Consider the following 18,616-nt stretch of genomic DNA (forward strand, 5'->3'; position numbering starts at 1 on the left):
CCTCTCTTCCTCCCCCTCTTCCTCCCTCTTTTCCTCCCACTCTTGTTTTCTCTCAGAGCTCCAGAGCTACGCAGCGCTGCAGCCTCGGACCCTCGACATGCCGTTGCTGCCGCTACGCCGCAGGCTGCTGCTGCAGCTGCCGCAGCTGCTGCTGCTGGTCCTGGCCGCCGCCGGGCCCCCGCCGGCCCATGGTCAGCCCTGGGGGGCCGGGGGGCCCGGGGGCCCCGGGGGGGCCGGGGGGGGGCGGGTCCAGGTGAGGTTCACGCCCACCATCTGTAAGGTGCGCTGCAGCAGCCGCCACGGCTGCATCAACCGCTGCCAGACGGGCAACGTGACCACGCTGGTGGGCCCCGGGGGGCCCGGGGGGCCCGGGGGGGGGCCCAGGACCAGCACCAGGACCAGGACCAGCACCAGGACCAGGACCAGCACCAGGACCTCACCTGGACCTGGACGCCTCACCTGGACCTGGATTCAGAGTCTGTAAGTTCCTGTTTTCACTCTGGTTCCTCTGACGGCCGCCGGGCGGAGCTGCAGCCGTCGCCGTGGCAACGGCAGCGGCGTCGCTAACGGCGATTGGATAGGGGGGCGGAGCAGAAGTTAAACTACCGGAAGTTAAACTACCGGAAGAAAAACAAGAAAAAAGTCGAAATGTCAAGGAAAAAAAGTTGAAAAAAAAGTCGGAATGTCAAGAAAAAAAGTTGAAAAAAAAGTTGAAATGTGGACAAAAAAAGTCGAAATGTCGAGAAAAAAAGTCGAAATGTCGAGAAAAAAAGTCGAAATGTTTTTTTTAAATTGTTTTTTTTTTTAAAGGTTTTTTTGGGCTCTAGTGGCCCTTTATTGGCGATGCAGACTGGAAAGGGGTAGAGAGAGAGAACGGGGAAGACACGCAGCAAAGGTGCACGGGCTGGATTTGAACCCGAGACCGCTGCAGGAGGACTGTAGCCTCAGTATATGAGCCGCTGCTTAACCCACTGCGCCACCGAGCGGCCCAAAAAAAAAAAAAAAAAAAAAAAAAAAAAGTCGAAATGTTGAGAAAAAAAAGTCGAAATGTCGAGAAAAAAAGTCGAAATGTTGAGAAAAAAAAGTCGAAATGTCGAGAAAAAAAGTCGAAATGTCGAGAAAAAAAGTCGAAATGTCGAGAAAAAAAGTCGAAATGTTGAGAAAAAAAGTCGAAATGTCGAGAAAAAAAGTCGAAATGTCGAGAAAAAAAGTCGAAATGTTGAGAAAAAAAGTCGAAATGTCGAGAAAAAAAGTCGAAATGTCGAGAAAAAAAAAGTCGAAATGTCGAGAAAAAAGTCTAAATGTACTTTTCAAACTTCTGCAGGTCCGGTTCGGCACCGTTCAGGTTCTTTAACCTTTAAAACAATGAAATTATAAAACATAGTAAGAATTTGACACGTGGACCCGGGAAACTAAAGCAGGTTCCATGACCTTTGACCTTTGACCTTTGACCTTTGACCTTTGACCTTTGCCTCCTGCAGGTGAAGCCCCAGTAGTCCAGACAGGGATACATCCCATAATATGCTCCACAGTCTCAGACCAAAACTAATCAGGTCAAAGTTCTGACTTTTCACAAATAACAAGAACCGCAGAAGATCTGGACCACATCTGGTCCAGATGTGGTCCAGATCTTCTGCAGTTCTTCTTCTCCAGATCCTCCCGCGGGTCCCGTTTCTGGATCTTCTCGCGGTTCCCAGATCCTCTTGTGGTTCCCTGGATCCTATCGTTTCCGGTTACAGATCTTACCGTGGTTCCGGATCATCTCATGGTTCCTAGCTCTGGATTCTCTTGTGGTTCCTGGATCCCCCCATGGTTCCCGGCTCCTCCAGCTCTAACTCAGCCGTTCCACCAGGAACCTCTAAGGCAGTGGTCGGCAACTGGCGGCCCGCGGGCCAAAATTGGCCCGTCTCCAATAATATCTGGCCCGCCAGATGACATTGAAAATCTGATAAATATATATATATTTTTTTATTATTTACTATCACAAAAACGACAATTTCATAGAGAATTCAAAGCCTTTATTTAGAAAAGATAAACTAAAAGTAGAATCTTCATGATTCTGGACACACACAATTGTGTATAGTTCCCTGTCACCTGTAGCATAGGGGGGCCTTAATTAGAATAATTAATAATTAGAGGTGCACACAAATATTCAGGAGTGACGTAGGCACAGACTCCAGGCAAAACTCCTGAAGCTGTTGGAATGGTAAGACGTATACAAGTGATTTGTTGTGGTTTAAACTGTGAAAAATACAACTGATAACTTACCTTGAGTTTTGCTGTTGGTCTTTTAAATGGTAAAACGTCCATTATATGTGTAAAAATACTAGGAAAATCCGCCTCATTTGCATATCCTCTCACTCCTTCAGCAGACACAGAGACACAGAGAGCTGCTGCTCCGTGTGCACTTACTGACCGTCCCCTGTGCTACTGTTCATATCATGGGTTTTTCATGTGTTTAATGTCGTTCTGTGTATTTTAAAGGACTGCATTTGTTAGTAGCTTGGCAGAAAATAATATTATTATCACCAAGTTAGTAATAAGCGGTTTCATAACGCAGCCACAGAGTAGCGCTAAAGCAGTAATAACACACTAATAACAGTCTAGCAAATTCAAGTTACTTTATTTAAACTAATGACTTTCTTAAATTACTTTTTTGTACAACATATAATTGTATAATAATACTAGTAACCTATAGATAAGGGGAAAAAAGTTTTGTTTAGTAGAAAAAAGAACACGTTTGGCCTGATTGATGTGATGTTCTGGCCCAGCGTTCAGTTGCTCCGAAAACATCTGGCCCGAGGCCAAACTTACTTACTTGCCGACCCCTGCTCTAAGGGGTTACCTTTAAGACCTTTAAGGGTTAATTCACGTGATATTTCTCAGACCTTTAAGGGTTAATTCACATGATATTTCTCAGCCCTTTAAGGGTTAATTCACATGATATTTGTCGGCGCTGGAACCGACGCCTCGTCTCCGCCCACGTGAGCAGAACCGACCGTTTTTAACGGTTCCCGTTCGGGAGTTCCTGAACTCTGTCACCTCTGGTTCCTCCGGTACCAGCGTTTCCTCCCAGCACCAGCACTTCTACTCTTCTACACTCTTACACTTTTAAACAGTGTTTGGAGGAGAAGTGCAGGACCAGGGAGGAGGAGAGGAAACATATGTTTTTCATTTATCCTCCCGCTCGCTCACATGTGGTTCTGTCACTTCAGACTGACCTACATTCACTTCTCCGGAGGTTTGAACCTCCTAACCGCTCACACCGCAGAAAAACCTGCAGAAAAACCTCCTAACCGCTCACACCGCAGAAAAACCTGCAGAAAAACCTCCTAACCGCTCACACCGCAGAAAAACCTGCAGAAAAACCTCCTAACCGCTCACACCAGAAAAACCTGCAGAAAAACCTGCAGAAAAACCTCCTAACCGCTCACACCGCAGAAAAACCTGCAGAAAAACCTGCAGAAAAACCTCCTAACCCCTCACACCACAGAAAAACCTGCAGAAAAACCTCCTAACCGTTCACACCAGAAAAACCTCCTAACCGCTCACACCGCAGAGAACTCCATAAAACCAAACACTGACCACGGTTACAGGAGGTTTTTAATTCAGGGTTAATTATTCTGAATTAAATAATTCATAATTAAAGTATTTTCCTTGGAGTTTACATGGAAATAGTAATTCTGAATTGAGGTTTCCATGGAAACACGTTTGATGGTCTTTCTCCAATTCCTCTCCAGGTCTGGGGGTTGGGAAGGTTCTGATTGGATAGGGGGGGGGCCGGAAGTTACACTACCGGAAGTTAAACTACGGGAAGAAAAACTAGAAAAAAAGTCGAAATGTCGAGAAAAAAAGTTGAAATGTCGAGAAAAAAAGTCGAAATGTTGAGAAAAAAAGTCGAAATGTCGAGAAAAAAGTCAAAATTTTTGTGAGTAAAGTTGAAATGGCCACGGTTACATGATGTTTTTAAAAAAAAATTTCGGATTAAATAATTCAGAATTAAAGTATTTTCCTTGGAGTTTACATGGAAACAGTAATTCTGAATGGAGGTTTCCATGGAAACACGTTTGATGGTCTTTCTCCAATTCCTCTCCAGGTCTGGGGGTTGGGAAGGTTCTGATTGGATAGGGGGGGGACCGGAAGTTAAACTACCGGAAGAAAAACTAACTTAGCCGCTACAACTTTGAAAAGATCACCATTGTTATGTTTCCTGTTTCCATCTGTTCTTTTAATGATTTCTATTTCTTAAATAAATGTCTCTGCTCTTGACCAGCGTTTACTGCTGCTGCATCTTTAACTTTGTTAGGAAAACCAGCCCAGTGGAATATAAGATCATGGAGACAGACGGGGAGGGAACGAGCAGAAAGAAAGACCGGAATTAATTTAAAGAGGAATGAGTGTAAACATGATCTGGAATTATTCTATTCTGATTTAAAATCAGAATAAACCAGACACTTACTTCAGAATTAACTTTAATTCAGAATTAGGTGTTTACCTGGTCATTTTTACTCATTTTAAATCGGATTTAGTTTTAATTCTGAATTAAAAAGGAATTAAACTTCCCATGTAAACGCACTGACTGTTACTGGTTTTTGGCCTCGGAGGGAGTCGGTCCCCGGACTGGTTTGATGCAGTCCCCGTCTCGGCAGGAATGCGAGTTCACACAGACACACACACACACACACACACACACACACACACACACACACACACACACACACACATGTTTACATTCACACACACGTGGGATGTTTGGCTGCTGATGTTGAAATGAGCTGTGAGGTAACACTGGACACACACACACACACACACACACACACACACACACACACACACACACACTCATATACAGGACGGGGGGGGCTGGGGATTTGGGCAGTGACATCATTGGGTCGGGGGTCGGTTCCCCCGACACACAGCTGTTGTTGGGGGGGGGTTTGGGGCTGTGGGGCTGTGGGTCGGGGGTTTGAGTCCCGACCGGAACTGCTCTGGCGCTAGCATGGACGTTAGCGCGGCCCGGTGATGAGTTTAGCGGCTGCAGGTCTCCGGTCCTCTACAGACCACTAGGGTCCAGATCCAGACCTGCAGGTCTCCGGTCCGACACCCGGACACTCATTTAGTCCCCGAAGCTTCAGGACTTTCTGCTGGTTTTTACACGAGTTTCCTCCACGTTTGTCACAAAAGACGATCAAACTAACGCGGCCAAGGGCGAAGAGTTTCATCCAGAATCTGTTAAAGTTCATGAACCAGTGACTCAGTTTTGGTTAAAGGTCCGGATCCAGCTCCTCTGGACCCAGACCTGGCTGGAACCAGTCCAGGTTGGTCTGGAGGGTTTGGGAGGACTGGACCAACCGGACCGCTGGTCCACGTGTAGCTAATGCTAATGCTAATGCATCTCCGCCGCTGGTTGGTTACCGTCGTAACCACAACCAGGTCCTAGCTGCAGCATCGTAGCGGTTTTTAAAGACGCCGTTTCGGTTGTGACGTCTGTTCTGTTTTATTTATTTATTTATTTATTTATTTATTTATTTATTTATTTATTTATTTATTTATTTATTTATTTATTTATTTATTTATTTATTTATTTATTTATTTATGTTTGGTTTTCTTCTAAGGCAGGGGTCGGCCACCCAAAATGTTGAAAGAGCCATATCGGACCAAAAACACAAAAAAAAACAATTAAAGCTGGAAGCAGCGATGAACGGATGAACGGATGAAAGAAAGAAATGAGCCAGAAAGAAAGAAAGAAAGAAAGAAAGAAACGCTTTTTGGCGTCTAGCGTCGCCACGGTAACGTTTTTGAAAGAGAAAAGTAATGTGTGGTGTCGGAGGATGGAGACGCACATTTTGATGTATAACACACCTGGGTGCACATTACGGATCGGGCCGTATTAATTCTCAAAGGAATGGCATATATTGTGCCAAAATTATGCGATTAATTCAGAATGTTCAAAATGGCCGACTTCCTGTTCGGTTTCGGCCATGGCGCCAAGAGACTTTTCTTTAAGTTGCGACATGATACAGGTGTGCACCGATTTTCGTGCATGTACGTCAAACCGTATTGTGGGGCTTGAGGCACAAAGTTTTCAAGGGGGCGCTGTTGAGCCATTTTACCACGCCCATTAATGCAAACCATTAAATATCAAATTTATCGTCAGGCCTGACTTGGGTGCAAAATTTGGTGACTTTTTGGGCACGTTTAGGGGGGCAAAAAGGCCTTCATTTTGTCAGATGAATATTAATAATAACTAGACAATTTCCTCGCAGAAACTTCGAGAGTGCCACGGCGGGCTGCTGCACATTTGTGTACATTTTACAAGCAAAAAATGTGAATGACTCAATACCGAGTCCAATGACAGCACCCATGACTCTCTATGTCAAACCATTCAAAAGTTATTACAGAAAATAGGTAATAGGCTAACAGAACCACTAAATGAACAGCTAACGGGACCGCTAATAGAACCGCTAATGGGACCGCTAACAGAACCACTAACGGGACCGCTAACCGAGCCGCTAACGGGATCGCTAACCGAGCCGCTAACGGGATCGCTAACGGGACCGCTAACAACCGCTAACGGAACCGCTAACGGAACCGCTAACGGAACCGCTAACGGGACCGCTAACAGGACCGCTAACTGAACCGCAAACGGGACCGCTAACCGAGCAGCTAACGGGACCGCTAACGGGACCGCTAACAGAACCGCTAACAGGACCGCTAACAGGACTGCTAACAGAACCGCTAGTGGTACCGCTAACGGGACCACTAACAGGATCGCTAACGGGACCACTAACGGCACCGCTAACCGAGCCGCTAACGGGACCGATAACTGAGCCGCTAATGGGATCGCTAACCGAGCCGCTAACGGGATCGCTAACGGGATCGCTAACAACCGCTAACGGGACCGCTAACCGAGCCGCTAACTGGACCGCTAACGGGACCGCTAACAGGATCGCTAACTGAACCGCTAACGGGACCGCTAACGGGATCGCTAACCGAGCCGCTAACAGAACCGCTAACAGAACCGCTAACGGAACCGCTAACGGAACCGCTAACGGGATCGCTAACGGGACCGCTAACGGGATCGCTAACGGGAGCGCTAACGGGATCGCTAACGGGACCGCTAACGGGACCGCTAACGGGACCGCTAACGGGAGCGCTAACGGGAGCGCTAACGGGATCGCTAATGGTACCGCTAACGGTACAGCTAACGGGATCGCTAACGGGACTGCTAACAGAACCGCTAACGGAACCGCTAACACCGATAACACTATCATCCTATAATAACAATTCCATCCCATAATAACACTGACATCCTATAATAACACCTGCCATCCCATAATAACACCTACCATGTGTGTGTGTGTGTGTGTGTGTGTGTGTGTGTGTGTGTGTGTGTGTGTGTGTGTGTGTGTGTGTGTGTGTGTTGGGGTTCAGGTCAGGTTCATTACTCGAGAGAGAAAAAAAAAGGTTCAGAAGCTACTACTGTATATACAGAGGGGGGGATGACTCATCAGAACAGAGAACATTCTAGAACCTTCAGAAGCCACTACTGTGTATACAGAGGGAGCGGGAATGACTCAGCAAAGAACCTTCTAGAAGCTAGATTTTCAGTCTCAAATCACTCCACTTTGTGATCAAACCGTAGCTTTTAGCAGAAAAACGAAAACATTTTGAGAGACAGAGAACCCAGCAGATTCTGACAATCTTATTTTTATTCAGATATTCCTTAAAATGTGTTTGTAACGGCAGTTTGAAAACAAAGTTAGATTTTTTTGAAGAAAACGTTTTTTTACATTGCAGTCAATGGAGACAGATGCAGGAATTTGCATGGCTGTTAGCCCTCCCGTTTAAATTTTGTTAATATTACGCCTGTCAAAGTCACATTATATGAATCCCAACACTTATGTCTATGCTTCGAGTTACAAATAAAAGTTATGGTCATTTTTGACTGTCTTTTCCACTCTAAACAAATTAGAGCTCCACTCAAATTTGACAAAAAAATGATTTCCAGTCCTCGCTTGAGCGCTCATATCTTGAAAAGTGTACATTTTAGGAAAAAACTGTTTCAGGTTTGGAGAAAGAAGAGAAGTTTTCCTCCGTTTTGAAGTTTGAATGACAGTTCTACGTGCAAGTATGAGAAAGATATGTGAAAAAGAAAAAAGGTGAATTTGGAGTTTTTCCAACCTCCTTCCAGCCACAGTGTGACATTCTGCCCCATTCACTTACATGGGAAAATCTCCCCATTAGTTTGGAAATTTGGAAATGTTTTTGCACTTCGTGCAAAAACTATTTGTGCCATCGCTCTGAAAATCCACAGTACTGTAGTTAAATTCAGGGCGTACAACTTTCTAAATTGGTTCATAATTTTTTTGAGTAACGGTGTACGAGTGGTGAGGCCCCAAAATTCTCCCAATGCATTCCGGATGGCGCTAAAAGCGCACGTTTGTGCACGTTGCGCAAAACTTATAAAAGTCATAGCACACGATTCCCGGTTAAGGCGCACGTTTCTACGTTTTTACTTTTCGCGTTTTCTCAAAGCTGTAGGAGTAGCGAACCGAAATCTGTCCGGAAAATGAATAATAATAACTAGACAATTTCCTCGCAGAAATTTCGAGAGTGCCACGGCGGGCTGCTGCACATTTGTGTACTCTCTATGTCAAACCATTCAAAAGATATTGGACTATAACGTATCGGCCAATCAGAAGAAGGGAAGGGGCTAATTTGCACCAATGAATGTCAAGGACTCGATACTGAGTCATATGACACCACCCATGACTCTGTATGTCAAACCATTCAAAAGATATTGGACGATAACGTATTGGCCAATCAGAAGAAGGGGCGGGGCTAATTTGCACCAATGAGCTTCAGCTTCAGCTTCAGCATTCATTCATTCATTCATTCATTCATTCATTCATTCATTCATTCATTCATTCATTCATGCAAACATTGCCAGCTTCAGCATTCATTCATTCATTCATTCATTCATTACCAGCTCCAGCATTCATTCATTCATTCATTCATTCATTCATTCATTCATTCATTCATTCATTCATTACCAGCTTCAACATTCATTCATTCATTCATTACCAGCTTCAGCATTCATTCATTCAAAAATTCATTATCAGCTTCAGCATTCATTCATTCATTCATTCATTCATTCATTCATTCATTCATTCATTCATTCATTTTCAGCTTCATTCATTCATTACCAGCTTCATTCATTCATTCATTCATTCATTACCAGCTTCATTCATTTCCAGCTTCATTCATTCATTCATTCATTCATTCATTCATTCATTCATTCATTCATTCATTCATTCATTCATTACCAGCTTCATTCATTCATTCATTTATTCATTCATTCATCCATTCATTACCAGCTTCAGCATTCATTCATTCATTACTAGCTTCCATTCATTCATTCGTTCGTTCGTTCATTCATTCATTTCCAGCTTCATTCATTAATTAATTCATTCATTCATTACCAGCTTCAGCATTAATTTATTCATTCATTACCAGCTTCAGCATTCATTCATTCATTCATTCATTCATTCATTCATTCATTCATTCATTCATTCATTCATTCATTACCAGCTTCAGCATTCATTCATTCATTCATTCATTACCAGCTTCAGCATTCATTCATTCATTAGCAGCTTCAGCATTCATTCATTCCCAGGACTGGGGATCATCTAAGGTCAAAAGGTCAGGGTTCAGATTTCTCCATTTTCCAGGTTATACTATATGAAGTCTGTACTGACTGGGTCATGTGACCAGTTCTGGGTCAGCCTAATCAGTCAACAGCTGAGCTCTGGTTGCCGGGCAACAACAACCTCGAAATGAGGAGGGTTCCGCACTGGCTGTGAGAAAACCCCAGATTTTTGCCTTGTGACAAGCCTCAAATAACTCCACCTTGTGATCAAACCGTAGCTCTTAGCAGAAAAACGAAAACATTTTGAGAAACAGAGAACCTAGCAGATTCTGTAAATCTTATTTTAATTCAGATATTCCTTAAAATGTGTTAGTAACGGCAGTTCGAAAACAAAAGTGAGATTTTTTTGAAGAAAACTTTTTTTTTTACATTGCAGTCAATGGAGAGCGAGACAGGAATTGGCGTGTCTGTTGGCCCCCCCGTTCAAATTTTGTGCACACCACGCCTGTCAAAGTCACATTATTTGAATCTCAACATGTATGTCTACATTCTGACCAAAAATTATCTTTCTAGCTTTTACGGTTTGCCCGTGAGCTCGAGTTACAAATACAAATTATGTTCACTTTTTGTAAGTCTCTGCCACTCTAATCAATGAGAACCGTACTGTAGATTTGACAAAAAAGTGATTTCCAGTCCTCGTTTGAGCGCTCATATCTTGAAAAGTGTACATTTTAGGAAAAAACAGTTCCAGGTTCAGAGAGAGAAGAGAAGTTTTCCTCCGTTTTGAAGTTTGGATGACAGTTCTACGTGCAAGTATGAGAAAGATACGTGACTCAGAAAAAAGGTGAATTTTGTCTTTTTTCTCCCATCCGCTTTGAATGGCGCCTGGGGAAATGACTTCCCCATTAGTTTGGAAATTTGAAAATGTTTTTGGACTTCGTGCAAAAACTATTTGTGCCATCGCTCTGAAAATCCACAGGACTGTAGTTAAATTCAGGGCCTACAACTTTCTAATTTGGTTCAGAATTTTTCGAGTAACGGTGTTCGAGTGGTGAGGCCCCAAAGTTCTCCCAATGCATTCCGGATGGGTTTTAGCGCGCACGTTTGTGCATGTTGCGCAAAAACGTGCACGCCAATTGCTTATAAAAGTCATAGCACACGATTCCCGATTAAGGCGCACGTTTCTACGTTTTTACTTTTCGCGTTTTCTCAAAGCTGTAGGAGGAGAAGCGAACCGAAATCTGTCCGGAAAATGAGGAATAATAAACCCGCAGAATAACAATAGTGCCTCTGGCTTTGCCAGAGGCACGACTCCTCCAAAGCTATGCAACAGCAAGGAGGAGGAATAAACCACCTTACAGGTGGAGGTTTAGACCTCCACCTCCATACAGGTGGAGGTTTAGACCTCCACCTCCATACAGGTGGAGGTTTGGGCCTCCACCACCTGAACCACCTGAGCACCAGTTTCCCGGTCGGGGGCGTGGCCTCTCAGAAGCTCCGCCTCCTCTCCGTCCAAATAAGGAGGTGAAACCTGGTCGGCGTTTTTAAATCTCTATACCCACGGTGATGTTCTGGTTCGTTGACGGAGGCGGTTCCCACGGTGGAGGAGGAGGTGGAGGAGGTGGAGGCTCCTCCCCCTCCTTTCTCTCCTCTTCTTTCTCTTTTCTTTCCCATCACTTTTACCCCAGAACCTCATCCAAAGTGTGTGTGTGTGTGTGTGTGTGTGTGTGTGTGTGTGTGTGTGTGTGTGTGTGTGTGTGTGTGTGTGTGCATGTGCGTGTGTGTGTCTGTGTGTGTCAAGATTTCGACTTTTTTCTCAAAATTTCGACTCTTCTCGACATTTTGTTTTTTTTCTCAAAATTTCGTGAAAGACAGAGTTATAATTTCAAGCACTTAAACTAAAATTCAAGCACTTTCAAGGATTTCAAGCCCCTGTAGGAACCCTGTAAACACAATGTACAGGATATACACATATATACACATATATATAAATATATACACATATATATAAATATGTATGTACACAGTGCAGATGAATAAATAAGTAAAGTAAAATAACAGCAGCAGCGAAGGTTTCCAGCTGAAGGTGAAACCCAAGGAGTGTGCGTGTGTGTGTGTGTGTGTGTGTTTATGTTTGTGCTGATGGAGTCCATCTGCAGGGCGACGTCCACGACGACAACCCTGTTTACACCAGAACACACAGCTGTGTGTGTGTGTGTGTGTGTGTGTGTGTGTGTGTGTGTGTGTGTGTGTGTGTGTGTGTGTGTATGTGTGTGTGTGGGATAAACCGACGGAGTTAAGAGCGCTAACACACACGGCGTGGCCCTGCAGGGTTTGAGCTTCCTCAAACAGGAAGCAGGATAAAGCTGCTGGTGCTGTTGGCGCCGGTCCACCTCCACCTCCTCCTCCTCCTCCACCTCCACCTCCACCTCCACCTCCACCTCCACCTCCACCTCCACCTCCAGGGTCTCTCCGTTCTGGCGCCGGTCCACCTCCACCTCCACCTCCACTTCCACCTCCACCTCCACCTCCACCTCCACCTTCACCTCCAGGGTCTCTCCGTTCTGGCGCCGGTCCACCTCCTCCTTCACCTCCACCTCCACCTCCACCTCCACCTCCACCTCCACCTCCACCTCCACCTCCACCTCCAGGGTCTCCGTTCTGGCGTCGTTGAGAAATAAACATGTCGTGAAATAATGTAATTTAAGAGGTTAAGAGCTCGTCAGGTCGAGGAAACGCCTCTTCCTGCTGCGTCGTCACGGCAACACATTCCTTCTTCTGTTTAAACTACTGAGGCCCCAGAACTAGGCCCGTGTTGAGAAAATCCATTCTCATATTAATTCCTAAAAATCGATTCGTATGTCTATAGATTGATTTTATTTTTCCATCATTACAACTTTTGGTATGTTTTTTGGTTTATGCCCAAAAAAGGAATGTTTTGTTGGACACAAGAATAACTGGTGCTGTGTTTTTGCATGATCAGCAATATTAAAATAATAAAAGGCTTGCAATATTTCAGTTGATTTTTAATGAATCCAGAATGTATGACATTTTTGCATTACAGAAAATAAAGGACTTTATCACAATATTCTAATTTTCTGAGACAGTCCTGTATTCATATGTTGCATAACTACACAATCATATCATTCATGCAACAGCTCAAAAAACACTATAACACTAACCCAAATCGATATCGGATCAAATCAAATCTTGATAATCGATTCTGAATCCTAAGAATCGGAATCGATTCTTCACATTTGAATCGATCTCCAGCCCAGAACTGAACCCTGAGGAACTCCACGTGTGATTATTATGGCCGTTTGTTTCCTCCGCAGTCGTCTGTCCGCTGCTCTGCAAGAACGGGGGTGTGTGTTTCCAGAAGGACCGCTGCCTCTGCCCCCCGACCTTCACCGGGAAGTTCTGCCACATCCCCGTCCCGGCGGCCGGAGCCCCCGCCCCCAGGGCCCCCGCCGGGGCCGCCGGGGCCCCGCCCGCCTCCACCAACGAGGTCGTCAAGCCTGCGCTCTTCTCCGGCGGCCAGGACCTGAGTCTGTCCGAGTTCCGCCTGGCGATGGGGCGGAGCCAGGAGGCGCCGCGGCCCGGAGGTGAGTGGACACAACCGCCGGGACGAGGTCGTCCGTCCGTCCAAACGGCGGCGTGTCTTAACCGTTTCTTCTCCCGGCAGCCCCCGGGTCCCCCGTGGTGACGGTCAGAGTCCAGCACCCCCCCGAGGCCAGCGTCAAGATCCACCAGGTCATGAAGGTGCGTAGCTGCAGGTGGAAGCAGCAGAGGGATGATCAGAGGGGGGACTGCAGGTGGAAGCAGCAGTGGGATGATCAGAGGGGACTGCAGGTGGAAGCAGCAGTGGGATGATCAGAGGGGGGCTGCAGGTGGAAGCAGCAGTGGGATGATCAGAGGGAGGGCTGCAGGTGGAAGCAGCAGTGGGATGATCAGAGGGGGGGCTGCAGGTGGAAGCAGCAGTGGGATGATCAGAGGGGACTGCAGGTGGAAGCAGCAGATGGATGATCAGAGGGGGCTGCAGGTGGAGGCAGCAGTGGGATGATCAGAGGGGGGACTGCAGGTGGAAGCAGCAGTGGGATGATCAGAGGGGGGGCTGCAGGTGGAAGCAGCAGTGGGATGATCAGAGGGGGGGACTGCAGGTGGAAGCAGCAGAGGGATGATTAGAGGAGGGGCTGCAGGTGGAAGCAGCAGATGGATGATCAGAGGGGGGACTGCAGGTGGAAGCAGCAGATGGATGATCAGAGGGGGCTGCAGGTGGAAGCAGCAGATGGATGATCAGAGGGGGGACTGCAGGTGGAAGCAGCAGATGGATGATCAGAGGGGGCTGCAGGTGGAGGCAGCAGTGGGATGATCAGAGGGGGGGCTGCAGGTGGAAGCAGCAGTGGGATGATCAGAGGGGGGGCTGCAGGTGGAAGCAGCAGTGGGATGATCAGAGGGGGGGCTGCAGGTGGAAGCAGCAGTGGGATGATCAGAGGGGGGGCTGCAGGTGGAAGCAGCAGTGGGATGATCAGAGGGGGGGCTGCAGGTGGAAGCAGCAGTGGGATGATCAGAGGGGGGGCTGCCGGTGGAAGCAGCAGGTGGAAGCAGCAGAGGGATGATCAGAGGGGGCTGCAGGTGGAAGCAGCAGTGGGATGATCAGAGGGGGCTGCAGGTGGAAGCAGCAGTGGGATGATCAGAGGGGGGGCAAGTGGAAGCAGCAGTGGGATGATCAGAGGGGGGGCTGCAGGTAGAAGCAGCAGTGGGATGATCAGAGGGGGGGCAAGTGGAAGCAGCAGAGGGATGATCAGAGGGGAGGCTGCAGGTGGAAGCAGCAGTGGGATGATCAGAGGGGGCTGCAGGTGGAAGCAGCAGAGGGATGATCAGTGGGGACTGCAGGTGGAAGCAGCAGAGGGATGATCAGAGGGGGCTGCAGGTGGAAGCAGCAGTGGGATGATCAGAGGGGGGTGCAGGTGGAAGCAGCAGAGGGATGATCAGAGGGGGGGCTGAAGGTGGAAGCAGCAGTGGGATGATCAGAGGGGGGGCTGCAGGTGGAAGCAGCAGTGGGATGATCAGAGGGGGGGCAGGTGGAAGCAGCAGTGGGATGATCAGAGGGGGGGACTGCAGGTGGAAGCAGCAGTGGGATGATCAGAGGGGGGGCTGCAGGTGGAAGCAGCAGAGGGAGGATCAGAGGGGGGGCTGCAGGTGGAAGCAGAAGTGGGATGATCAGAGGGGGGGGGCAGGTGGAAGCAGCAGTGGGATGATCAGAGGGGGGGACTGCAGGTGGAAGCAGCAGTGGGATGATCAGAGGGGGCTGCAGGTGGAAGCAGCAGTGGGATGATCAGAGGGGGCTGCAGGTGGAAGCAGCAGTGGGATGATCAGAGGGGGCTGCAGGTGGAAGCAGCAGAGGGATGATCAGAGGGGAGGCTGCAGGTGGAAGCAGCAGTGGGATGATCAGAGGGGGCTGCAGGTGGAAGCAGCAGAGGGATGATCAGTGGGGACTGCAGGTGGAAGCAGCAGAGGGATGATCAGAGGGGGCTGCAGGTGGAAGCAGCAGTGGGATGATCAGAGGGGGGTGCAGGTGGAAGCAGCAGAGGGATGATCAGAGGGGGGGCTGAAGGTGGAAGCAGCAGTGGGATGATCAGAGGGGGGGCTGCAGGTGGAAGCAGCAGTGGGATGATCAGAGGGGGGGGCAGGTGGAAGCAGCAGTGGGATGATCAGAGGGGGGGACTGCAGGTGGAAGCAGCAGTGGGATGATCAGAGGGGGGGCTGCAGGTGGAAGCAGCAGAGGGAGGATCAGAGGGGGGGCTGCAGGTGGAAGCAGAAGTGGGATGATCAGAGGGGGGGGGGCAGGTGGAAGCAGCAGTGGGATGATCAGAGGGGGGGACTGCAGGTGGAAGCAGCAGTGGGATGATCAGAGGGGGCTGCAGGTGGAAGCAGCAGAGGGATGATCAGAGGGGACTGCAGGTGGAAGCAGCAGTGGGATGATCAGAGGGGGCTGCAGGTGGAAGCAGCAGAGGGATGATCAGAGGGGGGACTGCAGGTGGAAGCAGCAGAGGGATGATCAGAGGGGGGACTGCAGGTGGAAGCAGCAGAGGGATGATAAGAGGGGGCTGCACGTGGAAGCAGCAGTGGGATGATCAGAGGGAGCTGCAGGTGGAAGCAGCAGAGGGATGATCAGAGGGGGCTGCAGGTGGAAGCAGCAGTGGGATGATCAGAGGGGGGTGCAGGTGGAAGCAGCAGAGGGATGATCAGAGGGGGGGCTGAAGGTGGAAGCAGCAGTGGGATGATCAGAGGGGGGGCTGCAGGTGGAAGCAGCAGTGGGATGATCAGAGGGGGGCAGGTGGAAGCAGCAGTGGGATGATCAGAGGGGGGGACTGCAGGTGGAAGCAGCAGTGGGATGATCAGAGGGGGGGCTGCAGGTGGAAGCAGCAGAGGGAGGATCAGAGGGGGGGCTGCAGGTGGAAGCAGCAGTGGGATGATCAGAGGGGGGGGGCAGGTGGAAGCAGCAGTGGGATGATCAGAGGGGGGGACTGCAGGTGGAAGCAGCAGTGGGATGATCAGAGGGGGGGACTGCAGGTGGAAGCAGCAGTGGGATGATCAGAGGGGGCTGCAGGTCAGCATACAACTCCTGAAGCTCTGGCCTGCGAACATACACAAAAGAGAAAAGGAGGGGGGTACTAACTACAGGTTTACTAACAGTAACTAGAGGTTTACTAACAGTAACTAGAGGTTTACTAACACTAACTAGAGGTTTACTAACAGTAACTAGAGGTTTACTAACACTAACTAGAGGTTTACTAACACTAACTAGAGGTTTACTAACACTAACTACAGGTTTACTAACACTAACTAGAGGTTTACTAAACACTAACTAGAGGTTTACTAACACTAACTACAGGTTTACTAAACACTAACTAGAGGTTTACTAACACTAACTACAGGTTTACTAACACTAACTAGAGGTTTACTAACACTAACTAGAGGTTTACTAACACTAACTACAGGTTTACTAACACTAACTAGAGGTTTACTAACACTAACTAGAGGTTTACTAAACACTAAAGTTTTAAAGGTGGAGGTGGTGTCAGCCTCCTGAACCCAAACTGGAAGTTGTTTCCATAGTAACGGTTCCTGGTAACCAGGTTGTTTCCATAGTAACGGTTCCCGGTCCTCCAGATCTAGATGTGGATGTTGTAGGAACTACAAATAAACCTGAACTCTGAGAACGGAATAACTTGAACATCCTGCTAATAAAATATTACAGTAATCTAATCTAGAAGATACAAACGCATGAACTAGCGTTTCAGCTTCACTCTGGGAGGAAGTTCCAGATCTCTGATATAACGGAGATGGAAAAATGCTGCTTTACAAACCTGATCGATCTGCTGTTTAAACCACAAATCCTGATCAAAATAACACCAAGGTTTCTCACAGTTGCACTGGAAGCCGTCACAACACCATCTAGTCCGGGAGTCGGCAACCCGCTGCTCCAGAGCCGCATGCGGCTCTTTAGCGCCGCCCTAGTGGCTCCTGGAGCTTTTTCAAAAATGTTTGACTTTTTTTTTTTTCTTTTTTTTTATCCTTTTTTTTCTTTTTTTCCTTTTTTTATTTTTTTCTTTTTTTCTCTTTTATTCTTCCTTTTTCTTTTCTTTTTTAATCTCGACATTTCGACTTTTTTCTCTAAATTTTGACTTTTTCTCTGCATTTAGACTTTTTTCTCGAGATTGTGACTTTTTTCTCGACTTTTCGACTTTTTTCTCGACATTTCGACTTTTTTCTCGAAATTCTGACTTTTTTCTCGACATTTCGACTTTTTTCTCAACATTTCGACTTTTTTCTTGAAATTCTGACTTTTTTCTCGACATTTCAACTTTTTTCTCGAAGTGCATAATGGAAAAAAAATCTTCCCCCCAGTTATAACTAATATAGAAACATGCAGCATGTGTGTCTTCATTCTAATTCTGATACAAGACTTTTCATTTTTTGCGGCTCCAGACATATTTGTTTTTTGTGTTTTTGGTCCAATATGGATCTAAAACATTTTGGGTTGCTGATCCCTGGACTAGTCCCTTCCTGAGGTGTTTGGACCAAAAATAACAACCTCTGTTTTATCTGAATTTAGAGGTAAAACGTTAGTGAACCTCCAGTCCTTGATGACCCTAAGACAGGCCTGAAGTTTAACTAACGGTTCTGTTTCATCTTTATAGACAAATACCGTATTGGCCTGAATATAAGACGGTGTTTTTTGCATTGAAATAAGACTGAAAAAGTGGGGGTCGTCTTACATTCGGGGTCTAAACGTTATACCCATTCACACGGCTAGATGGCGCCAGATATCTTTAAAGCGAATGCTGAACTAAACTCCCCAGGACAAAGTGAACCCCTGTCACGAAGAAGAAAAATAAAAAATAGCTGTTAGAAAGAAAAGAGAAGAAAATAAGAGAAGAGATAACAGAAAGTGGAGAAACGTAGCGACAATCTGGAGAAAAGTGGGTGAAGATCGGCAGGTTAACCGGCAGCTGAGGAGAAGTTATGATGCAAACTTCAAGATAATGATTTAAAATAGTCAAAATATCAGGCTTTTTATCTCGAATATATTGTTATAATCATTTGTTTCAGATGTACTGAAATTATTTTCTGTATAAAAATTGAATTTGGTGTTCAAAAAGTTTTTCTTTAAACTTGAGTCTTGAAAAAGAGGAGGTCGTCTTATATTCGGGACAATACGGTACAGCTGCGTATCATCAGCATAGCAACGAACATTAATGCTGTGGTTCTGGATTAAACTTCCCAAGACCCTAGCACTGAACCCTGAGGGACACCATAGACCCTAGAACTGAACCAGGACACCATAGACCCTAGAACTGAACCCTGGGGGACAACGTAGCAGACCCTAGAACTGAACCAGGACACCACAGACCCTAGAACTGAACCAGGACACCATAGACCCTAGAACTGAACCCT

At 46.9% G+C, this 18,616-nt stretch overlaps 2 protein-coding genes across 2 annotated transcripts in view; one reads left to right on the forward strand and one right to left on the reverse strand.

Annotated features, from left to right (window-relative positions):
- Window positions 1-99, reverse strand: part of ilkap (integrin-linked kinase-associated serine/threonine phosphatase) — a 47,860-nt gene extending 47,761 nt beyond the window's left edge. Inside the window, exon 1 of the mRNA XM_061720616.1 lies at window positions 91-99. Coding sequence (XP_061576600.1) covers window positions 91-99 — 9 coding nt within the window. The remainder of the gene's footprint in view (window positions 1-90) is intronic.
- LOC133442611 (latent-transforming growth factor beta-binding protein 4-like) overlaps window positions 98-18,616 on the forward strand; it is a 69,982-nt gene continuing 51,463 nt past the window's right edge. Inside the window, 3 exon segments of the mRNA XM_061720618.1 lie at window positions 98-389; window positions 12,988-13,257; window positions 13,338-13,414. Of these exon segments, the coding sequence (XP_061576602.1) occupies window positions 98-389; window positions 12,988-13,257; window positions 13,338-13,414 (639 nt within the window).

Source organism: Cololabis saira, chromosome 4, assembly GCF_033807715.1.
Source record: "Cololabis saira isolate AMF1-May2022 chromosome 4, fColSai1.1, whole genome shotgun sequence".
Classification (NCBI taxonomy): Eukaryota; Metazoa; Chordata; class Actinopteri; order Beloniformes; family Belonidae; genus Cololabis; species Cololabis saira.